The following is a 27,541-nucleotide window of genomic DNA, read 5'->3' as shown; positions in this document are numbered from 1 at the left end:
TGCTGGTAAGCCTCTCTCTGTGCTCGAATCTCTTTAATTTTATCTGCGTGGTCTTTTTTGTGAGATATACGTAAGAGCAAGCAATATATTGGTTGACTCTTCTAGAAATGTACGCTCTCTGGACTTTAATAGTAAACTACGCCGTAATGCGGAACGCCTCTCTTGCACCATCTGCCGTTTGAGTTGGTTGATCATCTCAGAGACGTTTCCGTGCTTACTAACTGAACCTGTAGCGAAACCGGATGCTCTTCTATGGGTCTTCTGTATTTCTCTATCAATCGCATCTGGTACGGATCTCAGACTGACGAGCAGTATTCAAGTGTTGGTCAAACGAATGTTTTGTAAGGAACTCCCTTTTTTGAGGGACTACATTTCCTGAGGATTCTTCCAGTGACCCTCAGTCTGGCACTTGCGTTTTCCGCTATTAATTTTATGTAGCTGTTCCACTTTAACCCGTTCGATACCTTTACTACTACATATACTACTAGAGATTTTATGGAAGTATTTGCTCCAAATGATGCTTCTGCAACTAAACAATCTTACAATAAAGGGTCTTTCTATTTGTGTATTCGCAGTACGTTACGTTTGTTGAGGTTCAACTGCACTCCCTGGACCAAGCAGTTCTTCTTGCATTTCGCTACAATTTTCTAGCGTTGCGACTTCTCTTTATGCAACGGCATCACCCACGAACAGCCTCATTGTCTACTAGCTCGTTTATATCACTTCGCTGGGGCCGTCCGAAGTTACTTTTAAATTTGAAGAATTCTCTCCGTTTAGAATGACATGCTGGGTTCTGTTTGCTGGAAACTCTTTAACGAAATCACACAGCTGGTCTCATATTTTGTACGCTTGCATTTTGTTCATTAGGCGGCAGTACGGGAACTGTGCCGAATGGCTTGCGTAAGTCAAGGAACACGTTTACCTAGTCACCTATATCTACTGCTTTCTGGATCTCATGTACGAATAGAGAGAGCTGGGTTTCACACTTTCATTGTTTTAGTAACCACGTCGGTTCCTACAGGGTAGATGTTCGGCCTCCAGAAATGTCATCATACGTGAGCATAAAACATGCTCTAGAACATATAAAAGAATAACGTGAGAGATATAGGCCTACAGATTTGTGCGTCAGTTCGACGACCTCTTTTGAAAACGGAAATGACCTGTGTTTCTTACAGTCGTGTATGTTATAGGCATTATCTTACATTTATCCACTTTCATTACACTAAGTGACAATTTTTGCAAATTTTGAGCAGTGTCTTACGATAGTTCCCTGAACGCAACAGGAACGTCAGTAAACAATCTTACAATGCTGCTGATAAATCGTTCATGTATACTGAAAACGTCGACTATATCACTGAGCAAGTCAATTAACATTATCCAAACTTTTGATTATATGCGTCGGACTGTTGTGCCGGGCAGCTCATGGCACGTTCATCTTATTCATGGTGGTCGATATTTTCGACATTACGTTCTAAACAGCAGTGTACAACTCGTTACACGTTTTTTCGTTAATAAGGTTTTTGATTTTGGTTATTGGGTTTCCTAGTATTGTCCTGGTGTTCATAATACAAAAATATGTAACTAGTAGCAGTTGAGAGGTTAATTTTATTTCATAAAGTAGCTGGCACTCACAACGCTGTTGAGAATACGACACTTGGTGATCCCGTAAGAGTCAAAGGTCACGGGTTCTTTTATATAGCAAGAGTGGTCCAGGATTCTAGAACAAATTCAGAAAATTTGTAGGCTGATTTATTTTTTCCACTGTGTTGACGTCCTGTTTTGCTAGTGGAAAAATATCAAAAGGTGAAAGTAGACCAGGCAGAGAAAATAAGTGCTACCGTGATGTTACTAAGAAGACGTGACTGGGATGATAGCAACAGAAGCTGGAATAACATTTTTTTCTTTTTATTCACATTGAATATCTCCTCGACAGAGTGGCCATTACGCACATATTAAATAAAGTGCAACAGGTTCCATACAATTTAAGGAGTACGGTGTGTATTTCTGAGAACGAACGACATTAAAGTTAATTGCACGACGCATAGACGTGCTACGAAAATTACCATCTTGGTGGCGCACGAGTGCCCGGTCGGTTCCGAGAAGCACTTCAGTTCTCAGTTGGAATATGAGCCTCATTAGGCGGGTATCAGGGGGTTGCAGTTTATCGCGACAGAATCTGTCCGCTGTCGGAACCTCTTGGGGCACTGGACTCTTAATAATACACGATGTAACTTCATGGAATACTGAAAATCTTGTTGGTGAAGGCTGGCGGCGGAGATGGGGGATGGGGAGGGGGGGGGGGGGGGCGGTGAGCTGACGCACGAACACGCATGCGCAGTCATTAACCCTAGCTTGTTCGATCGTTATTTGCTTCGCCTTGGACCTGACCTGTCCGCAACTTTGCTGATAACACTATCGCAGCGCAACGCAAACGAAACGGCTTTTGTTAATAGAAAATTCCATCAGCAGACAGTAAAATACACAGAAGATCGTAAACACAAGTATAAAAATTATGAAGCTGTCTGGTTGCGATATAACTAATCTAAGCTCCGGGAAATTTATTACTTCTGTTTCCGGCAGATCACAAATATGATAGCGTTCGTTATAACAACGTTTCTGCTGAAACGGTTTCGTCCCAAAAGCAACTCACGGTAAATATCGCTTTCTATCGCTTCTGCTGATAATTTACATGCCATTTTCTCTTAAGAAAAACTAGTAGCTTTTATCTAGTTATAGGTATATATATATACAGTGTTAAATTACACACATGAGTAAACCAGAAAGGTAGAACACTGTTTCATCCACTGAAACACTTTTTATTTTTAACAGGTGATGTAATTACGACTATAATCAATGTTTGTATTTTAAAGACACAGTGTCATGTAAACAATTATCAACCATTTTCGTCCTTGTAAAACGCATTCTCTTTCTTCTAGTTTTGCTGTTAACTTGTTGCACCACAACTGACCACCAAGGCAGCTTTCCCTAAATATTCTACCGTCACGTGTTCGTGCGTTCAGTTTTAAAACACTCGGTTTGAACAGTTGGAACAAAGTAATTATAGTCGGTTGTATCACATACTTGCAGTCTTGTGTTTCCTATACGTATAGGAAATTGGTATGCCTCTTCTGTGTTAATGATAATTAATTGATTCAAGAACATTAGCAACGAATGGCCAGTGACTTTACTGATGACCTACTGTACAAACTAACTGCTAGCATCCCTATTTTTCGCAGCTTTTCCGCCGTTAAACTGTCTTCTATTTCATTCTTCCCATATTGACAAAACTTTGTGACATATCCTCTCTAACATTATTCTGGATGACTCTGTGCATTTTGCAAGATTAGCATACTGCATTGCTGTTAGTAAATTTTAAGGTTCGATTGGTGATACAGCGCAGTGAACTTATAAGGCAAAATCGTACAGCACGTTATTCATTTAGCATTGTCAAAGAAGCTGAGAAACAGTTACAAAAGTCTTTTTTTCTTTGTATTCTATTTGTGATTTTTTCTATCCTTCCATCCTTCCCTTTGCATAATGAATTCGCTGCAGTACTTTCCAAAATTCTTTCATAATATTCATATTTTCCAGTTTGCTTCCTCTGTTTCAGATAAACTGCATATTTATATCATAGCTTAATTCTACAGCCCTGTCTGTGTTGGTTAACATTGCTCACTGACTCTGATACTGCTTGGTTTGCGTACACCCTTCTTCACACACCAGTGATTCAAATTATTGTGAATTTGCTTGGTCATCGGCATACTTTCTATGCTTTCCCGTCCACTAATGCATTGATTGTAACTGTGCATCAGACTGTCATGGCATACTGAATTTGACTACATTACACAGCATCACCAACTCAAATTAATTTGACAATTTTAGCAAAGATACAGAGTACAGGCCCTGATGGACTCTCTGTAATTTCGGCAAACGAAAAGATCAATGTCAATTCCGAAGTAGCTCTTTCACACAAAAATAAGCGATTCGCCGGCCATCTAATTAAAAATTGAATTAGAGCCTGTTTCTAATGGCTTTGTTGTCTTTGCGATTTAAGAGGCAAAAACAAGAACAGGTTAATAGAATAAAATACATACAGTCAGTACTGCCTGTTGTTCTAGACAGCAACAAATCATTCAGACAGACATTCTTATGTGCATTTTTGCTCGCTTATAGTCACTTCCCATCCCTTGTATATCTTGCTGGTGTCTTATTTTACCCAACATGATAAGATTAGAGCCACTAGGCCGTTTATCACCAGGCGTTCTTCATAGTTTACATTTATTTATTCAGCGTATGCTGACAAAGGAATACAGACTACTTTATATATATCGCTCTCAAGTTCGTAATGGGTTCATAGTTCTACGTTTAGGTTGGAACTCCAGTCAGAAGTTTCTGCAGACATATTGTGAATGTGCTCTGAGGTAACATTCAAATATTATGTTATGTATTGTTTGCTGCTCATCACCGCCGTCAGATTCCAGGGAGGACTTCCCCATCGGTGTAGCAATGCTCCACATTTGTCCCGGTCAGTTCTGTTCCGACTCAGTATCTGTCAGTGTTGTCGGAGTTGATGAAAATCTGCTGGTAACTCCCAGGGAGATTTGATTAGTTGGTGATATTACACCGGAGATCGCTCATGTCATTGGCTGTTCCAGGATCTTGCATGTTGAAATTACGGTCCTGCAGGCTGACTGCTGTGTACTGCGATGGTTTTCTAGATCTTAGTCGTTGGGATTCTCATAATGAAATTTCTGAATGAATTGGTAATTCTGGGTTGTTTTTTATTCTTGTCCACAAGTTTAGCAATGAATATGATCTTCTTAAGGACGGTGGTGGAATATTACGAGAGATATTCGGAAAGTAAATTCCGATCGGTCAAGAAATGGAAACCACTTTGAAAATCTAATAAAGCTTTACACATATGTGTTCGACAATGTCTTTAGTATCCCTGGCAGTTGCATCGCTTCGCTCTTTTCAGTTCTAAGCGTAAGGTGAGCACATAAAGATGCGTAGGAAATAGTGTCTCCCGCCAAGTATGAGGTCCTGGTGAGAGATTTCGCCTGATGTTATGCAGCCCACATTACAGAACTGTCATACGGTTCCTACTTCGTGACAATTCTCGGTCGAAATCTGCAGGGGCAATGAAAATGCTCCTGCAGTGTTTTCGATGGGAAGTGTTTGATCACCCGCACTACAGCCGGTAATTGGCTCCTTCCGTGTTTCTTCTGTGCTCACAGTAACTACTGGCTATGAAGACAACATTTCCGCACAGACAACGATGTATAGATGAGCGTAGAGAACTGGTGGGAAGCACAGGCGGCTGCCTTCAATGATGAGGTATTGGGAAGTTGGTATAACTGTGCGACATATGTCCTAGCTGGAGCGGCGACTATGTAGAGAAGTAGCTGGAAGGTGGAGCCAACTGTCGAAAATAAAACATCTCTGATTTTCAATGTAGTTTCCATTTCGCGACTGATCGGAACTTACTTTCTGGACAAGCCTTGTATTAAGTACCGGTAGCCAGTGCTTGTTTGTGGGACACGCCATGTGATGAGGCGCGTTGCTTCACTGAGTGAGTACCAGTTATTTTAGTGTGAGCACTGTCTAGCCAGGCGGAACAGCAGTGTTCTGCCACTGAGTATCAAAGAGCTAAAGCTGATGAAATGATGATTGTTGCAGCGGTACCCCCAACGGTTCATATCAACTTCTGGGGTTTATTATTCCGAGTTTTGATTTTGGTTGCCACATTACGGAGATGGATTTTCTGTGTCAGTGATCTATCTAGAGGCACACTTAGATATTTTGGATTGTTTCAGTAATGGAGAGCCTGATCTCTAAGTGTGATGTTCGGTTTGTAGTCTGCTTTTTTATTATCTTGATGGGAAGTTGATACAATGGTCTTTTCAAGATTTTATCGGAGAGAGTTGTGTTTGAAGTATTCATCCAAAATCCAAAGTTTTCAGGTCTGGTGTTACCTTCCCGAAAGCTCTGATCCTGAGCAATCAGAGCAACACCACCAACTTAAAAAATTTCTTGGTCTTTGTTTCTGGAAGATCATATGTATACTAATTAAAAAGGACTGGGACCAAAACAGAACCTTGTGGGATACTGTAATCTGTTTTGTGAATCCTGCTTTTAGAGTTCTCTGAGAACACCTGGGAGTATCTATTGTTCTGCATGTTGCCAATTAAAGTTGTTATTCTCCGACACATAATCATATGGATGAAAATGAGCAGGAGTCTGTCATGCTATACAGTATCATAGACTACAATTAGATCCAAGCCGCTTTGGATATGAGTTGCTTTTGCTAGTACCTGAGCCTCAGATCCTCTTCCTAGTCGAAACCGAACTTTTCTCTGTTGGGACGTGTTTGTTGATGGCTGAGCAGATTATTTTATGAATGAGCCGCTGTAGGAGCCTGAACGGGACTCTAAGGAGAGAAATGGGACGGTAGTTTTCAACTTTGGATGGATCTTTGTTTTGTTTTAGCACAGCAATTATCTTAGTTTTCTTGAAGAGAGGTGACGCATGACCTGACTCGAAGATATCTGAAAATAAGACGTTCAGTCATTTGTTGGTACGACCACAGTGCGACAGAAACTCTGAATACCAACAACGCCTTCCTAGGTTTCATGTTCTTTATAGCTTGTATGGTCTCTTCCAACTGAAATGGCATGAAAAACTCGAGTGTTTATGGAGCCGACCGAATATTTACTTTTAAGAGAAGTCTAACATCTTTTCTGCTGTATTTATCTCTTGTTGATTTTGATGTGGATATCATGTAAATCGCCATACCATCTAAATTTATATTATGTTTTTGTCGGGTGGTGATGGTGTTTGCTGTATCCAGCTATCCGATCAAGATTCAGACTTTCCTGTTAGAGTGAGTATGAGCGAAGGGAGCTACAATTTTTATCCCTCTGTTTTGTTTGCTTTCATTTAGTGATTGTAGAAGATGTACAAGAACCAATAGGGAACAAGAAGAGTGTAAGACCAAGAACGAAGTGCTTGGATAAAAAAGGGTGTAAGGTAGGGATAAGTCTTTCGCTCGTACTGTTTAATCTACACATCAAAGAAGCAATGATGGAAATAAAAGAAGGGTTCAAGGGTTGGATTAAAATTCAAGGTGAAAGAATATCGATGGTCAGATTCGCCGATGACGTTGCAATCATCATTGAAAGTGAAGGAGAATTACATACAGGATCTGTTGAATGGAATAGATAGTTTAATGATTATAGCAGAAATTGAGAACAGCGAGAAACTTAATTTCAGATTTGGGGATCAAGAAGTAGACGAAATTAAGGAATTCTGCTACTAGGAAGCAAAGTAACCCATGATGGACGGAGCAAGGAGACATAAAAAGAAGACTAGCACTGGCAAAGAGGGAATTCCTGTCCAAAAGAAGTCTAATAGTATCAAACATAGGCCTTAATTTGACGAAGGTATTTCTCAGAATATAAGTTTCGAGGACAGCATTGTTTGGTAGTGAAACACGGACTGTGGGAAAACAGGAACAGAAGAGAATCGGAGCATCTGAGATATGGTACTACGGACAGGTGTTAAAAATCAGGTGGATTGATACCATAAGGAATGAGGAAGTTCTCCGCAGAATCGCCGAGGAAAGAAATATATAAAAGAGACAGACAAGAGGAAGGGCCAGGATGAACTGGCATCTGTTAAGATATCAGGAAATAGCTTCCAAGGTACTAGAGGAAGTCGTAGAGAGCAAAACCTGTAGAGAAAGACAGAAATTGGTATACGTCCAGAAATTAATTGAGGAGGTAGGTTGCAATAGCTATTCTGAGGTGAAGTATTCGTAGCGGGATGTGTTGTACCAGTCTCAAAAAAAGACTAGTTAATTTAAAAAAGTCTTTGTAATAACTTCAGCACTTTTCGGTACACAAACGAATCAGTTGTAGGTGTTGAAGATGAGTTTTACCCATCTTATGTTGGCATCTGTTTGCTTGGAAAATTCAGACCAGTTGAGTTTTTTAAATTTCCATATTGATTTTTGACAGTAGTGGATGAACAACCCTGTCTGGAGAATTATTGATCGACGCTGGCTGTGATGGAATCTGGTTAGGAATCTGCGCCGTATCTCATTCAGCACATTTGCACTACATTTATTGGATGTATAATACAGAGTCTTACAATTATAAATAGTTATGAAATTAATGGTGGTAAAAACCCAGATTATCTTTGTTTGTGAAAAGTAGAAAACCAAAGCTAAAGTAAAGAGCTCAAGTATTGGCTCTAGCAACGACAGATGTGAAAGAGGCAAAGAGAGGGAGAGAAAGATGGGGTTTTACCATATTTTATCGGGTAACTATGCGTCACTTTTCCGTCTTGCGTTTCCGGCACTTGCATTCCATACAGCAATGAATGAGTTATTCAAAGATTTGATGCCTCACTCCACATTTTTCGTAAGCTTCTTCTAGAGACGTAATAGTTACCAAACGCTGTTACATAATAGTTCATTGCAATAATTAAATCCTGAAAAGCGAATCGTAGACTTTAACTGTCATGAAATCAACGTTGTCGTTGTCTGGAGCAATGTGTAGTCTTAAGCGCTCCTGCAACGGACAGAAAATCGATCCGGCCTGTGGTCTCGGAAGAACTTCATTCAGGACATCAATTTCGAAATCTAAATAACATTTTTAAAGAATGAATACCATGGATTTTGCTGGGCCTGAAATTGAGTATCAGTAAATACTTCCCGAAGACGTATGTGCTAATACGAAAAGTGGATGTAACTGTAAAATGTGTTAACGGAACTCTGTTGAACATTCGTATTTAAAATCATAGTACACGACTTTATTTCCTCTGACAACGAGAAGGAATATGTTACGAGTAAATGTATCCAAAAATAGCGTTCGAGGTTGAGAGAGATTTTAGGGGAGATTAGGATCGTAAACGAATGTAACAGATATTTCCATAGTTACAAAAAGTCACTTAATATTAATGATTTTGGGGTCTAATGTGCATTTATACCCTTATTTTGGCTGCAGAAAGAGATAATCTAGGAACAGTTGGAGGGGTTAGTTTGTTGGTCTTCGCAGGACAGTATGTGAAATGTTCGGGTAGCCATCCGCAAGAATTATGTTTCACGTTGAGAGAAATCAGCCACGTCTCGGGATCACACAGAATGACTTCTTAGAAAGCCATCATTGTATAATTTGAACACGTTACATCGAGACCCTTTAAAGTTCCATGTAACGTAATCAGATCATGTGATATGGCCCAGTTCTTCTTTTTCCTCCTCATCTTCTTCTTCTTCACTTCAACTTCACATTTTAAGACTTTCATTTTCTCGGACTTCCAACGTCTCTTTTTCCAGATGGCTTGTACGTGTTTACAGAGGCCGGAATTCTGTTCTCTTACACAGGTTATCCCTTTAAGTATCAGTGGTTTGTGCCTGAAACCACCATTTTATTAACTTTGTTTTGAAGTACTACCGCCTTTCGCAAGAAACCACCGATGAAATTGCAAGATAGAAACCATCTAGTAGAATACTAAGATACTCATACGAATGTAGTACGTTGTAACAGTTATTTACAGATTTACAGCCTTCAAAGCAATATTCGGCGCTCAGACTGTGCTATATGACTGTAGGAGATTGTGTTTTTTGGTATCATATTGAGGTGATCATTAATAGCGACAGTAATGTAAATCTGAGTTTGTACCACTACTTTTATGAGCGGTTTCAAAATGGAACCTCTCGGGTAGTATGTTCAAATGGCTCTGAGCACTATGGGACTTAACATCTATGGTCATCAGTCCCCTAGAACTTAGAACTACTTAAACCTGACTAACCTAAGGATAGCACACAACACCCAGCCATCACGAGGCAGAGAAAATCCCTGACCCCGCCGGGAATCGAACCCGGGAACCCGGGCGTGGGAAGCGAGATCGCTACCACACGACCACGAGATGCGGGCAAAGGGCAGTATGTACTTTTGATATACATTTATTAAATATTTGGCCCATTTTTGCTTGTTACTTAGAACTATAATTTGTTTCAGGCATTGTGAATTTATGAGAGTTTCGAGATGTGGGATTGTGTCTAGGAAAAACGTGAAGTTTCTTTCAAATACATCACATAAAATAGTGGGTGGTTGAAAAACGTGTGTTCCAGTTTTTCCAAAGTGAAACCACGTTCTTAAAAAATTGATTGTATACTTAATGCCAATTTCTTCTTGTATTCGTTTCTTATTAGAAAATAAAGATTAATTTTGTGAGAAATTGTAAAACAATTTTTTTCGTATTGTTGAGACACAAAGGGTTAAGATGTGGCCTCAGTTTCCCCCTATATTCTTCTACTTTGTCATTTAACTTAAATATTTCTAATTCTTGTAGTATATTCTCATTTGTTATAAGAACCTTCTTTGAGCAACCTTAAGACATATTACATAGTAAAAATCTTTATCCTGAAACACAAAATAGGAACAACATAATTGTCAGACCAGAAATACACTATCCAATGGAATCGCTTAAACTGACTATAAAAACTCAAATAATTAGAAAACAAATGAAAGAAGAATCCTAAGAAAAACACTAGGACACAAAAGCAGTAGTGAATCTGAACAGAGGTTAATACCGAATCAGAGATACACCTGAAAGCTGAAAAGCTAAAAGATGTAATGAGAAAAAGATGATTAAAATTATAGGGACACATATGCAGGATGATTAATGACAGAATAACTGAACAAATCTTTGAGTCTTTAATCAGTTACAACTCTAACATCACATTGCCGAGAAAAGTAGGAACAGTTGTCGAACATGTAGGCGCCGACATGGACGCAATAAAAATGCAGAACACTTTTTGAAGAAGCTATTGAAAAGGTAAGCTTTCAGAGCAGGAAAGAAAAAAACAAGAACTGGAAGAAAGTGGGCACAGGAAGGAAAGGAAAGCAACTTTCTGGATGAATGAAAGAAAAATGGACCCAAAGAAAACTGCAGTGGAAAACAAAGAAGCAGAAACCACGTTAGTTCATCGTTCCTTCTGAAAGGGCTATTCCAAAAATATATGGAGGGTGAACCAAAATTCCATCGGCAAACTTTGAGGTTGTAATATAGACCAAAAACAAACCAAAGTCTCCTAAAGATGCGCTCTATAATGCGTAGCTAAAATTCTGTGAGCACTCGTTCATCTTCGATACCGTGAAACACATCTTTTCTACTATAAGATCTTGGCTTTCCATTTTTTCGGAGGAGACAGTATGGACCAAAACAATGTCCAGTAAACATGGGCCCTAAATTGTTTATCTCTTGTTCAGTAGAAAAGATGTGTTTCATAGTAGGTTCAAATGGCTCTAAGCACTATGAGACTTAACATCCGAGGTCATCTAACTAACGTAAGGACATCACACACATTCATACCCGAGGCTGGATTCGAACCTGCGACCGTAGTAGCAGCGCGGTTCCGGACTAAAGCGCCTAGAACCGCTCGGTCACAACGGCCGGCTGCACAGTACGGAAGATGAGCATGTACTCATAGCTCTTAAGGTATGCACTGCATAGGATCTTGTCGCCAAAAAGTCATGGTGAACCTCCTAATATAGTTGCGGATCCCCTTTTTTACCGGAGTACTGCAGAAACGCGAAGTGACATGGACTCAACAAGTCGTTGCAAGCTGCTGTAGATATATTCAGCCATGCTCTATATCCTTCTACAATCGCGGTAGCGTTGCCGGTGCAGGATGTTGTGCACGAATTAACCTCTCGATTATGTCCCATAAATGTTCGATGGGATTCAGGCCGGGTGACAGAGTGGCCAGATCATTCGCTCGAAATGTCCAGAATTTTCTTCAAACCAGTTGCGAACAGCTGTGGAACGGTGACACGGCGCAGTGTCATCCAAAGGGAATTACGTCATTGTTTGGGAACAAATGCTCTTCAGGCAGCCGAACGTAACCATTTCCAGTCGATGACCCGTTCAGTTGGACCAGAAAGCCCATTACATTCCACGTAAAGACAGCCCACATCGTTATGGAGCCACCTTCGTTAAGAGCCTTGCTGTCAACTTGGGTCCTTAGCTTCGTAGGGTATGCGCAACACTCGGTCCCTACCATCAGCTCTTACCAACTGAAATCAGGGCTCATCTCACCAGGTCACGGTTTTCCAGGCGTCTAGGGTCCAACCTCGTCTAGGGTCCAACCTCGTCTAGGGTCCAACCTCGTCTAGGGTCCAACCGATATGGGCACGAGCCCAGGAGACGCGTTGAGGTGATTTCGTTCTGTTAGCTAAGAACTCGCTTCTGTCCTCTGCTACCATAGGCCATTAATGCCAAATTTCGTTGCACTATTCTAACGGATACGTTCGTTGGACGTCGTACGTTGATTTCTGCGGTTATTTAACGCAGTGTTGCTTGTGTGTTAGCACTGACAACTTTGCGCAAAAGTTGCTTCTTTCAATCGTTAAGTGAATGCCGTCGGCCAGTGCGTCGTCCGTGTTCAGAGCTAATACTTGAAATTTAGTATTCTCGGCACAATCTTGACATTGTGGACCGCGGAATATTGAATTCCCTAACGATTTTCGAAACGGAATGTGTATAAGTACATCACTGCCACACACACACACACACACACACACACACACACACACACACACACACCGGGTGATCAGAAAGTCAGTATAAATTTGAAAACTTAATAAACCACGGAATAATGTAGATAGAGAGGTAAAAATTGATACACATGCTTGGAATGACATAGGGTTTTATTAGAACTAAAAGAAAACACCCCATATTGCTAGACGCGTGAAAGATCACGCGCGCGTCGTTTGGTGATGATCTCGTGTTCAGCCGCCACTTTCGTCATGCTTGGCCTCCCAAGTCCCCAGACCTCAGTCCGTGCGATTATTGGCTTTGGGGTTACCTGAAGTCGCAAGTGTATCGTGATCGACCGACATCTCTCGGGATGCTGAAAGACAACATCCGACGCCAATGCCTCACCATAACTCCGGACATGCTTTACAGTGCTGTTCACAAATTATTCCTCGACTACAACTATTGTTGAGGAATGATGGTGGATATATTGAGCATTTCCTGTGAAGAACATCATCTTTGCTTTGTCCTAATTTGTTATGTTAATTATTGCTATTCTGACGAGATGAAGCGCCATCTGTCGGACATTTTTGAACCTTTGTTATTTTTTTGGTTCTAATAAAACCCCATGTCATTTCAAGCATGTGTGCCAATTTGTACCTCTCTATCTACATTATTCCGTGATTTATTCAGTTTTCAAATTTATACTGGCTTTTTGATCACCCGGTATATAATGACTCTCTTCTAATGTACGTGAAATTAACTTAATGCCTATAATAAACAGGAACTTACAACATCATTATTAGGGAAGACAACTGGAAGATTTATATTTGTTAAAAGGGTTCTCGGAAAATACAGTCCAACTGTAAAGAAATCGCATAGGTGCAGTGATCAGTGATCAGTTGTATCAGTGATACAGTGATGAGTTGTACTGATCCAATGTGAGGAATTCATATAAAGCGGGCAGGACAGCAGATATCGAACGAATGCAGACGCGGTACTAGGTTCGTATCGGGTCGGTTTAGCCCGTCCGAAAGTTCAACACAGATACTCGGGGAACTTTAATGTGAATCTCTGGAAGAAAGACGATGTAATTCTCGTGAAACCTTACTGGGCAGGTTCAGAGAGAACCTGTATTCGAAAAAAGATTGTGCGACCATTGTGCTGCCCCCTTCATACAGTTCTCGTGGACATCATGAGAATAAGATACATCAACTCACGCGAAGAGGCAAATAGACATACCCTCGGCCACGCACTGTGCTGTGGCTCACGGACTGTATACGCAGACGTAGAAAAGTGAAACGGTCCGCGTGCCATTATGAGCTCCCTCAACAGAGTTTTTTGTTCGCGCAGGGCAAGGCGCAAACTGGTCCAGCGCGCAACCCTTGCTCGCCGGGGCCAGGGGCCAGCTGTGGCCCTGGTCAGCGGCTGCAGGGATTTGGGAGAGCAGGCCTCGCCACGCCACGCCACGCAGCGCCAGCTGCGGCTCTGCAGCTGCGGCCGCGCCGCGCCTCCACCGTCCGTTGCCGCGTCTTCCGCCGCCGTTTGCCCACCGTCTTCTCAGCGACGCACGTAAGCAGTATTCCAGACAAAGCTTTCTGACATTGTTCTCTCGGATTATAAAATGTTGGAACAACTTATGGGTGACGTCTTTGACAGCCGCCGATATTTCGATATTTTTTTTCTTTTTTCATTAAGCCAGATGGGTGATCAGATGCCTTCGGTGAAATGGCTGATAGTTTCTTTGCCACGGCTATTTGCATTGTAATATACGAGGGTTAAAACTTTAATAGTGGCAACTATTCTTCAGGCTTTGACTGTTCTTCAGAGAAGTCACCAGCATTGCGCATAAACCGTTGACAGCAGTATGGAACTCGTATGACACGCTTAGCGGCGCCCGTTGTGTTGACATTTCGAGTGCAGCGGTGTATTGCCGGACGCATCTCTGTACCAATTCTCAGGAATCAATTTGATGTCAGTGGGGCTTATGTGCGGGAAGTGTGGTGGGTAACACTGCACTTACAGCCCCATCGATGGAACAAATCAGTCACAACATGCACCATATGCGTCCTAGCATCGTTCTGCAAAATGATGAGCGGGCCCTGCAAAAAGTCTGCCGCATCTTACTCTAACACGTTCATTTTTAGAAAAGAACCTTCCACTGAGTTAGTGGAAAAGTGGCGACACTTTCTGAAGAGCGCATCCATCATTTTGCTGGAAAATGCTCGGGTGCATATGTTAGTACATCTACATCTACATACATACACCGCAATCCACCATACGGTGCGTGGCGGAGGGTACCTCGTACCACAACTAGCATCATCTCTCCCTGTTCCACTCCCAAACAGAACGAGGGAAAAATGACTGCCTATATGCCTCTGTACGAGCCCTAATCTCTCTTATCTTTGTGGTCTTTCCACGAAATGTAAGTTGGCGGCAGTAAAATTGTACTGCAGTCAGCCTAAAATGCTGGTTCTCTAAATTTCCTCAGTAGCGATTCACGAAAAGAACGCCTCCTTTCCTCTAGAGACTCCCACCCGAGTTCCTGATGCATTTCCGTAACACTCGTGTGATGATCAAACCTACCAGTAACAAATCTAGCAGCCCGCCTCTGCATTGCTTCTATGTCCTCCTTCAATCCGACCTGATAGGGATCCCAAACGCTCGAGCAGTACTCAAGAATAGGTCGTATTAGTGTTTTATAAGCGGTCTCCCTTACAGATGAACCACATCTTCCCAAAATTCTACCAGTGAACCGAGTACGACTATCCGCCTTCCCCACAAATGCCATTACATGCTTGTCCCACTTCATATCGCTCTGCAATGTTATGCTCAAATATTTAATCGACGTGACTGTGTCAAGCGCTACACTACTAATGGAGTATTCAAACATTACGGGACTCTTTTTCCTATTCATCTGAATTAATTTACGTTTATCTATATTTAGAGTTAGCTGCCATTCTTTACACCAATCACAAATCCTGCCCAAGTCATCTTGTATCATCCTACAGTCACTCAACGACGACACCTTCCCGTACACCACAGCATCATCAGCGAACAGCCGCACATTGCTATCCACCCTATCCAAAAGATCATTTATGTAGATAGAAAACAACAGCGGACCTACCACACTTACCTGGGGCACTCCAGATGATTCCCTCAATGTTGCATGTTGCGACTGATTTGTTTGTGCGATGGGGCTGGGAAGTGCTGTACCACCCTCCACACTCCCCGAACTTAAGCCCTCGTGAATTTAGCTTGATTTCTAAGATTAGGGAAGCACTTCCTGCCTCTCCCCTCAGAGCGGTTACAGATATTCGTTGGACAATAGACTGCTGCACTCGAACCATCGACACAAAGGGGTATCAGAATGGTTCAAATGGCTTTAAGCACTATGGGATTTAAAATCTGCGGTCATCAGTTCCCTAGACTTAGAACTATTTAAACCCAACTAACCTAAGGACATCACACACATCCATGCTCGAGGCAGGATTCGAACCTGCGACCATAGCAGCAGCGCGGTTCCGGACTGAAGCGCCTAGAACCGCTCGTCCACAGTGGTCGGTTGAGGGTATCCTATGGCTTCCACATCGCTGATAAAGGGTTATGCATAATGCTGCTGACTACTTTGCTGGACAGTAAAGCTTTGAAACATGCATAAGTTGCATATAAACAGTTGCCACTATTAAAGTACCAACCCTCGTACCCATGCTAGCTTTGCTGGTCTCTTACTGTTAGTCATTGTGAGCAGTAGCAAGTATGGGGAGCTTCCGACTGCTCTCGATGTCTCCCGTCCTTGGCCAGTTTACTCGTCTTTTTCCTCTTTTTTTGGTATTATTACCTCTTTTTGTTAACATTTGAAACACATGCAATTACAGTTTACAAGGCTGGTTAGAATATAATTATATAAAATAATAAACTGGAAAATGAAACTAAGGTGACATAATTTTGTAATGCTGAAGAAGATGTAAAACAACATCATAGGAAAGACACAGATAGAGATGACAAAGATGTTCCTAATGAGCCAGCCGGAGCTGACAGCCTTGGGAAAACGCCAAGTCTCGCACTCCTGGATCTTTCCAGTTATAGAGTTAACTCATGACACTACTGATAATAAAGGTACTGAAAATAAAATACCACGACATTTTGACAAGCGTGTGTGTTGTATGTGTTATTAAAATTGCATGTACTCCACTGCTGGTGTTATTAAAATTAAATATACTCTTCAACAGGTTTTACATCCCACTGGGTATTACAAACCACGAGATGGCTTAAAATAATGCATTGCTTAGTACATAGACGTAATTAACAGCTATAATAATTTTAGGTGTCCGTTTGTTAGTTCTGGTCACAGTCTCTGTGTGTATGCCGGCACTAGCGCCACTGGCTATGTGTCCTCCCAGGTTTCATTCTCCTACGTATTTCGACAGGTGAGGGCCTCGTCATTTTCAAGGCATGTATTCACGGATATTTAAACCCTAGGGAGGTGGGGACTAAGCCGAGAAAGAGCCAAAATACCGCATATGCAGGAAGACCACACAGAAACACCCCTCCCCCCTTCCTAACCTCTTACTGAATGATACGCTTCATGCCTAATCATCTCAACGTCAGCACGGTCTTAACTCATTGTAGCCTCCCGGAGTCCCCAGGTATCGTCCATTATGCATACCGGCGGTTTACCGACGGTCGCTGCCACCAGGCCGTCGCGCATGGTAATACTCGACTTATTCTAACAATAAGTGACGCAGACGCTTCATTCCGCTTTAGCGGGAGTCATCTACATGTTTGTCGTGTTCTTCTCCTGTTAACAACTTGATGTGGTCCGTCATTTCTTTCCGTCGTGCTACTGTGTCTCTGTCACCACAGAGGTGCCACATCTTCAACAATTAGTTTCCGTATTTGAGTATAACTTTTGCTTTCTACATCCAGTCATCTAAGTCTTAGCACATTACACAGAAATCTCCTCTTTTCGTTATCAACGACCTACCCCAATGTCCCCTCCTTGCCTACGCCATTTAATGCTCACAATTTTCAAGGATCTTCAGCTTTACAACTTTTCAAACAATTCTCCTTTCCTGTTTTCCTATTATTCACGTTTCCCATCCTGAGAATGCAGTAACAGCGCATAATTTCACAAATTGCTTCTTTTATTACAAAAGAGCAGATTAGAGCATCGTATTTAATATTTGAGGAAATCTTATTTAATCGGCTTCAGTTTGTGAGTGTAGGCATCCGAGGTCTTTGTCTCCTAACGAAGGGTACTTGAAATATCGACACGGTTACACACCCAGAATTTTTGGTGAAGCTTTAGTCTGCTTTCATCTTTATCTCGGCCTTGTTGCATCGTCTTACACAAAGTTCTATATTCCATGGAAACAGAATTTTAAATTCATGATCCCATTCAATAACTAAATACTGCGGGGAATTTCTTTATACCGTTTACAGGAAAGGTCATTTTTCTTTTTCCACGTGCAAATTGGTTTGACCTCTTTACAATAAAATCTTCAGTAACCTTAAGAACAACAGTACCTAACTAGTTACGCCAAAAACAAGATTACATAAATGATGTACCACATCTTAATCTCCTGAAATTTTTCGCATGAAACAGTTTCGATGATTTAAGACACGAAATCTGAAAGGAGGTCCGCCACCATACTGTTCAGCGCTTAAATAATTATAGCAAATTTTTGATCGCACAATTTACCAACTGTTCAGCACTTTCAGAACTACAATAGTGTCACAACTGGTTGTGTAATTACGACTTACCTACTTACAAGGAGTTTCACACTCCATGTTACACACTTCTAGAGGTTGAAGAGGGGTTTTAGAAGATCAAGTTTCACATAGGAAGTCATGTCCGAAAACGTCATCCCTGTGTCGGAAACGAACGAGTAGGAAGTTACAAGTGAAAACAGTTCTGATACCTCTGGCAGTGGAAAACATGTACTTGTTGCTAAGACTGTGACGTAGGCAATTTTCAGAGGTGGTAACATGGACCAAAACAAGGAAAGAAGTCCGGCAAACGAGGACTCTGAAACGCATACCTGAGGAGCTTTGAGTACTTGTTCATCTTCGCTACTGTGAAATACATCTCCTCTATTAAACAAGTTATCATAGCTCTTAGGCTATGCGTTTTAGATCCCTCGTTTACTGTTTTTCTTTTCTTTTTGCCATCTCTGAAAATTGCCTACCCTACAATCTTAGCAACAACAGTACCAGGACATGTATTCCACTGTCAGAGGCATCGTAACCGTTTTCGCTTATAACTTTCGACTCGTACAGGCACCCTTACCTCAAATTGATACATTTATCCTTCTCCATCATTCTAGAAAGTTTGTAACATCATCACGGAATCACCCTGTATATACATACATTTACAGGCGCCGGAACCTATAACTTCGCAGCTCTATAGCATCGCTGTATGACTTTTCCAGACATGGGTTCCTACGGAAAACTTGATCTACTAATTCCCCTCTTCAACCTCTAGAAGTGAATTGTGAAACATCCTGTATATGAATGGTCGTGGATGTCTACCGACATTACATGCCCAATGCCAGCAATTAAAAACTTCCCACTGTAGATCTAGAACAATGCACTGTCATACAGTGGATCACCTTCGACCTAGAAAAGTTATTTACGTTTGACCTCCAAATTTTTAGATCACAGAAAACATCTATAAATAATAATTTTTAAATGCAAGGAAAAAATTGGTTTGCTTTAAACTGAAACAGGCGCCAGCCAAGAATAAATAGTGAATACAAAAGGCAGATTGCGCCATTTTCTTACAGGAAAAGTTCATAAATATAGTACGCCACTATCTCTTTCTTTTGAACGTTTAACAAATGCTGGCAAGTGTACAGTAGAGCACGCTCGGACGTTCCGGTTGTTACTCTGTCTGCAGATTTCTTTTTAATTTTCTTTTCCTTAGTTTCAGACCAAAAACTTCGTCAGTACGTGGTCGACTCAGAGCGTTGAAAAAGGTGTGTCCAGACGCGTGCCAGAACGTTCTCAGAGCTACCTGCACTGACTTCATCTGACATCGACAAAACTTAAACCAGAATGCCCCCCCGAAGTTTTGAATCTTTAGAGAGGTGACAAATTTTATATACGTTTGCAAAACCATCTCATTGCAAAGAATACGCGGAATCAGGGATGGGTGCCAGTGACTCTTCTAGGTTACAGTCTGTCCAGCAACAGCTTTATTCGGAGGAGAAACGAACCTGGGACTGATAGTTCTGTCTCTTAGTCCTTTGTCAACCAGAAGCACCCGGGCAAATGTACAGATAAGGCAAATTTATTATTTTTTGACTTAGAAGTTTATTGGCGATGAAGTTTTTATTATATCAATTTCTAATAAAAGCAGTTCATATCAATTTCTGGTGAGCAACGCACCTCAGTTGCATAGAGACTGAACATTTTTACACTATGAAGACAGAAATGTACAAAATATATGTAACGTATCGAAATACACGAAAGACGCCATAACATTGTTCTTTTTTGTGCATCTTTTAAAAATGTCCGTTTTCACGCCACTACATATTTTTCAAGAAAATAATAGCCTGCGGAAATGCAAGCTGATACTCTACTTCTTTCTAATAACCAGAAAATAGTCGCTGACGTTTGTCAGGATGTCAACACAAGGTGACAGATCATCTTGCAGGTTGCAGGGATCGCGAGTTAAATCTCTTGAAAGTAAAGACTACCTGATTAGTGAGCATGGCGTCAATGCTGAAGGTTATGTTGTTAAGAGTCGAGAGAAATTTAAATGTCATGAGTGCCTATATATTTAATAAACCACCGAACTGTGAGAGGGATAGCCATCGAGTTAATCGGACACTAACTGCAGTGCAAATGAAGGCTTTAAAAAAATATTTTGTAGAGGTTTTCAGTCATCAGAGAAAAACATATTAAAGTATTATCGACGAAATTATGGCTAGAACAACTGAAAAAGGAAAAAAGAATAGTCTTGTTGATTTTCTGTATTGTGGTGGAGTGTATTAGGTTCGCAACTACAATTTTTATTAGCAAAAAGGAAAATAAATTCCATTATGCTGTTTATACATACCGATTTCAAAGCATTCAACTTTTATTTTAAATGTAAAAAATGCACGTGTGACCGCAAAAGGATAATAAACACGCCAAATTGCAGCAATATCCTATCAACATACATGAAAACATTGAATTATATAAAAAATCACTGGTGGGCAGTCACAGATCTGTGAAGTGCATCATCCGTTTGACTTACATTCGTGATAAATTAAAGGCATCTACTATCTCTGTGATAATCTACAGCACTTCCCAATAGCTGTCCATATGTGTTAATGTAAATGTGTCTCACTTCAGTAGTCATGATTCACAATTAGTGACTTTCCATAATGTACATCCTTTGCCATTTTCAAGGACGCTCTATGTATTGCCAAGATGTCAGCGCTTTATATTTTTATAAGAACAGTGACATTGTTGAAAATAGATACATTAGATGGGCGGGATGTCTCAAAATAAGGGAGGATAAAAGATAACCGTTGTGTGTATGGAACTGCTGAGAAGTCAAAGGAAGCTAAGGAAGAGAAAGACGAAAGTGAGCAAAGGAATCGTCCGTAAACGAATGTAAGGATAGTCAGAAGACCATCGAAAACAACACACGACACCCAAAAATGAGACTCCTAGCCAGGCGCTAGAGAGAAAATGCACAGGATATAAAAAGTATATAATAAAAGAAAGGGAGATGTTCCCTTGAAACACTTCGTATGCAAAAAGCAGTTGGGGTAATCACATTAACGAAGGTGACTTAAAAATGTTTTATATTGGAAATTACAAAGTCAAAATACTTGTGTGAGAAAACTGACTTCCAAATGCACTGCAGGGACAAAGCGCTGTCTTATAGTATGCTGCGGGCAGGACATTTTCATAAAGAACTTAAATCTGTTGTCTTTGGAGACGAGCTCCAAAATTAGATTTTACTAGCAGTCAGCAGGAAACAGGCACTTTATTCACGTGCAGCTAAATTTTTGTCGTGGACGCTGGTGACGGCTGGGATGGCATTCGGTTCAGACCTCGAAGGAAATATTTTGCCTTTCTTCCGACTTGAGTTTAGAACAAACACAGAAAATCTAAATAAAAGCGACCGTCCTGACATTTGAGCTCCTCTTCTGCCGATTACAGGTGCAGTACATTTACCGTAGCCTTATCTCGTGTAATTATCCGTTTTTTCACCCTCTCAGTTGTACTTGTTTGAAGTAACACAACGACACATTAACTCTTTTCATAAATCTCAGAGCTTCCACATCATTCTTCGTGTAGACTAGTCGCCTGTGTACATTCGCAGTATCGTCCAAAGTAGAATCGGAATTTGTGCAGCTATCTTGGGTTAACTGTATCAACTGTGAAGAGTTTTAGGTTACACAAAATAACACGTGAGTACTTAGTATAGGTTAGACTGCCATTAACGAACGGACGGTCATGCATGTATCACCTGTCGATGCTGTGATTCGAACCGGTTCGGCTGTGTTCTCCACTCTGAAACAATACATCACAATTATGTAAAGAGATTAATCTCGTTGCACATTGTGGAATACCGGCGGACTTATGTATAGATGCCGAAAACCAAGTAAGCTTAATAATTGTAACGCGTGGTTCCCAGGGTAAAATTGGACAGTATCGCTCTGCATTTCGAGGTTTACTCTCGGACTAATGATTGCGCTTCCCCGAACATTAATACTGAGGTCAATGTATGCCAAAAATTTTCTACTAAACACTCGTGAGCAATAATTTGTACTGGACTTTTCCACAGGAATATTACTATGGTCCATAAGGCAAAATCCTCAGTCGAATAGTTACACCAAATGGAAGAGAGAAAATCTGATGTTGGGTACAGATTCCTGCTGTTCAACACATATTGGGGTGGGTTATAGACTCAGTTGATAGCGAACCTGAGCACACCACAGAGGCCACCGAATTACCCGTCAAGTTACTCGGAAAAATTAAAGAAAAAATTATGTTGTTAATATGTTCGTCTCTTATCTGCAGTTCAGCAACATGAACAACAGTATATGCTAATAAGAAACTGACTGGAACCCACTGACGATGGTGACTCGGCCGGCCCCGGTCGCCGAGCGGTTCTAGGCGCTTCAGTCCGGAACCGCATGACTGCTACGGTCGCAGGTTCGAATCCTGCCTTGGGCATGGACGTGTGATGTCCTTAGGTTACATAGGTTTAAGTAGTTCTGAGTTCTAGGGGACTGATAACCTCAGATGTTAAGTCCCATAGTGCTCAGCGTCAATTTTATTTTTATTTATTTATTTATTTGTGACTCGCTGAAACATGTTTACTCAAAGCAGGATCCTTTTCCAAAACATTTGGAATTTTAAAAAAGACCATGGCTACGAAAAATCGAGCTTTAACTTCACGATGAATGTAGCATGGAAGAAAAGCCAAGAACCCTTTGGAAGTATGCTTCCCTTAGAAATAAGCGTGTCTCGTTGCGTACTGTCGATCGATCGGTCTGCCCTGAACCTGCACGCAATAGAAAAGCTGGTGCTAGCAGAGCACCCTGTCGGTGGTCGTTCAAACGTCGGCCAGCTCCGTCCCGCGCCGCAGTCGCTGGCGTGTCGCAGGTCAGCGTGCAGACGCTCCCCTCCCCTGCGTGTCCACCCCGTTTCATCTCCCCCTCCTCCCCCCACCCCTTTTCGTCGCGAGCGCAGGCGCCGCCACGGCACTCAGACGACGTCAGCATCGGCGTCGCCAGTCGCCCGTACCGACCCGCACGCCCTCTGCAGCATTACGCTGAATGCGTCGTCTACTGCGCGCCATTTCCGTTCGTCCTCTGGCTTCCCCTTCGCGCGCGACGCGGCCCGCGTACGTTTAACCGCTCAGGCAGTCCGCGCTTAATCTGGCAGGGCGACGAGCCATGTAAACAGCGAGCATCGATCCTGCTAATCCCGTAATCCTATACAAACGCTAACAGCCTATCGAACGTGACATGTATTATGAAATATAGCTGAAGACGGTTAGTCTTTCACGCGTCAACTTTCATTTGGTGCCATTTCAAAGGAAAATATATTATCCAGAATAATCATGAACTGAAACAGAGTTCGTTGCAAAATATGCAGTAAAAATTGTTGCTGTGATATTTTGTTGAAAATTGACACAGTGAGACCGTGGTCTAGTGGAAATCTAGCTTAATTTTTTCAATAAAGTAAAAGTAGCAACTAGTCACTGTTAATAGCACTATTAATTAAAAAGAATAGAATTCATCGTCAGACGGCCGCTCACGTTTGAAATAGCGCTTAGCTTATGCTGCACTTGTGAAAAGGGCTGATTCTCCTTGTGGCGAAGGTTGATTAGAATGGTTGTGTCCCAGAAGAATGAACGATGTGAGAAAAGGGAGTATTCACTGTAACTGGTCTTAACAATTAATTAAATCAACATAGGCAAATTTCTAATGTAAGAGCTTAGTTATTTTTCAGTACTATAAAATGACGCAACATTTTGATGCAATATAGATAGCCTATAATTCAGCCATTATCGTAAACGTTATTTACATTGTTTTAGTTCACTGATGTCTTTAATAACAGAAGATAATGTTATTTTAAGCGTGAACAGCCGGTTGATGGTAGCCCTGTCGGTTCGAAACAAATAACGGCGCTATTTATTTATTTATTTATTTTGTTTCTAATAAACAGGATTCAGTGCCTGGGTGCGGGTTCAAATATGGTTCAAATGGCTCTGAGCACTATGGGACTTAACTTCTGAGGTCATCAGTCCCCTAGAGCTTAGAACTACTTAAACCTAACCAACCTAAGGACATCGCACACATCCATGCCCGAGGCAGGATTCGAACCAGCGACCGTAGCGGTCAGGCGGGTCCAGACTGTAACGCCTAAAACCGCTCGGCCACATTGGCCGGCCCTGGGTGCCGCTTTTTACTTTTTTATATAGGAATTTACCGGCATCCTCTTATCAGCTTTACCACTGATTTGGGCTATTTAACTCATTTCGAAAACGAAAGCAAACAAAGTGATGGAAAATGTGTGAGTGGACTACAAGAAAACGGCTTCGCTGTACAGTAACTGTAGGGTGACATGGAAGCAGAAATATCTGTACATGAGCAACTGCCTTCAGCGTTACGCTCAGCAGTTCATAAGCATTCCAAAGGAAGTGAAGTCGTGTTATAATGAAGCAAAATAACGCATGTGGATGACGCAGAAAGCAGAAGCAGACTAGCGCAGGCAAACAGAGCATTACTCGACAAAAGGGGCCTGCTAGCATCAGACATACGTCTTAATTTGAAGAAGACGTTGCTGAGAATGTACGCTAGGAGCATAGAACTGTTGGGCAACTAGAATGGAGAATCGAAGAGTTTCAGATGTGTTACAGAAATATGCCGGAAATCAGGTAGGTTGATGAGATGAGATATAAGAACGTTCTCGGGAGAATTGTTGAGGAAAGGAATATGTTGGATGCACTGACTACAAGAAGTGAAAAGATGACAAAACATACGTTAAGATATCAGGGAATAACTTCCATGGTGCTAATGCAAGCCGCAGAGGGCAGAAACTGTTGAATACGATAGAGGTAGGATATATCCAACAAATAACTGAAGATCTTGTGTGTAACTGCTATGCTGAAATGAAGAGGTAGGTTGGCATGGAAGAGGAAGTCGCAAAGGGAAAAATCAAACGTCAGCAGACAGGAGACAAAAAAATATCTACGGTCCTCCGTGCTTTGGATCAGGAAAGTTTTTATTGCTTAAAAGATAAAAAGTTATTCTCCAGCATACAGTTATTTATTCTGCAACGTATAATGGAATACATGAAGAATGTAATGAGCTACGATGACCAATCTCGTGGATGACTTACATGATGCAATTCAGCGCTCATACTGATATCTTTGTCAGAAATCGTGAAACCTGTTGTTTCCTTATTTTACACGTAATAAATTGTCAGTCACGTTATGACACTGTAATTATTTAACTAAAGTCGTAACCGAAGAGGCTCTTATCACAAGCTTTGCTTCTAAATATTAGACGCTTTAAGCGCGCACGGTGACGTATCGCTCATGTGTCACTCAGTAAGATGTAACAATGGTAAGACACTGGAGTCTCATCCAGGAGAACAGCTGCTCAAGTCCCAGCATGCTCATATAGATATATGTTTACCGCGGTTTCCCTTAATTACTAAATGCAAATGCTAGGACGGCTTCTACGAAGAAACCACGGGCGATTTCCTTTGGCACGCTATGTCAATTCGAGCTTGAGAAGACTTCTTCGTCGACGGGAACTACACCCCAATCTCCTTGCTCTTTATCCTGTCCTGCAACGCGGAGGACGTTCGTTTTAGTCTCGGGCCATAGCCTTGACGAGTACAAGATATTCTATGAAGCTCTCTGTACCGTTTGTGGCAGCAGGTGTAAGGGCGTATGGTAAACAACTCATGGCCGCTGGCCACCAAACACCCCAGACATGAACATTCTTAAGCATATCTAAATGTTCAACCTGTGTGAATTCCAAGGGACCAAACTGCTGAGGTCATCGGTCCCTAGACGTATACACTTCTTAAACTAACTTAAATTAACTCACGCTAAGGACAACACATACACCCATGCCCGAGGGAGGACTCAACCTGCAGCGAGAGAGGCAGAGCAATTCGTGACATGGCGTCTCTAAGCGCGCGGCCACTCCGCGCCGTTGAGCATATCTGGAATGCCTTACAAAGTCCTGTTCAGAAGAGATCTCCACCCCCTCGTTCTCTTACGGATTTATGGACAGGCCAGCAGGATTCATGGTGTCAGTTTCCTCCAGCACTACTTTCTTTATTTTTTATTTATTTATTTATTGTTCTGTGGGACCAAATTAAGGAGAAGTCTCCATGGTCATGGAACGAGTCAATACTCGTACATGAAATTATTACACGATAGTAGAAACAGATAAAATGAAATATAAGAAACATATTCAGGCGACAAGTCGTAAGTTTAAATAAAGAAAATCAACAATGTAACACTGAAATTTGCTTAATTTTTCAGCTCTTCCAGGAGCTCCTCGACAGAATAGAAGGTTTGAGCCATGAGGAAACTCTTCAGTTTAGACTTAAAAGTGTTTGGGCTACTGCTAAGATTTTTGAGTTCTTGTGGTAGCTTATTGAGAATGGATGCAGCAGAATACTGCAATCCTTTCTGCACAAGAGTGATTTGATGCAGATTTGATTTCTGCCCAGTATTAACTGAGTGAAACCTGCTGACTCTTGGAAATACGCTAATATTGCTAACAACAAACGACATTAAAGAAAATATATACTGTGAGGGCAATGTCAGACTGACTTCGGACATCAGTCGAGTCCATTTCACGTCGTACTGCGGCACTTCTGTGTGCTGTCGGGGGCCATACACAATATTAGGCAGGTGTACCAGTTTCTTTGGCTCTTCAGTGTATAAACGTTCACTTTCAAACGTATTAAAAATTTAATTTTGAACACTTATTTAATTTGGTTCAAAAATGTTTCAAATGGCTCTGAGCACTATGGGACTTAACTTCGCAGGTCATCCGTCCCCTAGAACTTAGAACTACTTAAACCTAACTAACCTAAGGACATCACACACATCCATGCCCGAGGCAGGATTCGAACCTGCGATCGTAGCGGTCGCGCGGTTCCAGACTGAAGCGCCTAGAACCGCTCGGCCACCCCGGCCGGCTTACTTAATTTCCAAAGAGCAATCTAGGCCACTGTTATTCTTCTATTTATTTATTTATTTATTTATTTTTTGTTCATTCGGTGGTTCGATTCACGAACGATGGCCTTTCGCATAGGTCTAGGCACGGTCGGGACTTGGGTTGTTGCTAGTTCGAAGCGACAGTTGCGTTACGTGCATACAGGTGCTTTGCGCTTGAAGAAAGCTGGTATCTTGCAAATTATGTCTCTCGCATGCTTGTGCAGAACTCGCAATAAATGGATAAAAAAATTCATTAAATAACTCGCTACGATCACGTTTAAAGCTCACACTGGC

At 41.5% G+C, this 27,541-nt stretch overlaps 1 protein-coding gene across 1 annotated transcript in view; it reads left to right on the top strand.

The window, feature by feature from the left end:
* LOC124607022 overlaps nt 1-27,541 on the top strand; it is a 143,273-nt gene that overhangs the window by 7,938 nt on the left and 107,794 nt on the right. Inside the window, exon 2 of the mRNA XM_047139182.1 lies at nt 13,897-14,115. Within this exon, the coding sequence (XP_046995138.1) occupies nt 13,897-14,115 (219 nt within the window). The remainder of the gene's footprint in view (nt 1-13,896; nt 14,116-27,541) is intronic.

Source organism: Schistocerca americana, chromosome 3 (genome assembly GCF_021461395.2).
Source record: "Schistocerca americana isolate TAMUIC-IGC-003095 chromosome 3, iqSchAmer2.1, whole genome shotgun sequence".
In the NCBI taxonomy this organism is placed as follows: Eukaryota; Metazoa; Arthropoda; class Insecta; order Orthoptera; family Acrididae; genus Schistocerca; species Schistocerca americana.
Note: the sequence above shows the minus strand (reverse complement) of the source record. Positions and strands in the feature narration are given on the sequence as shown.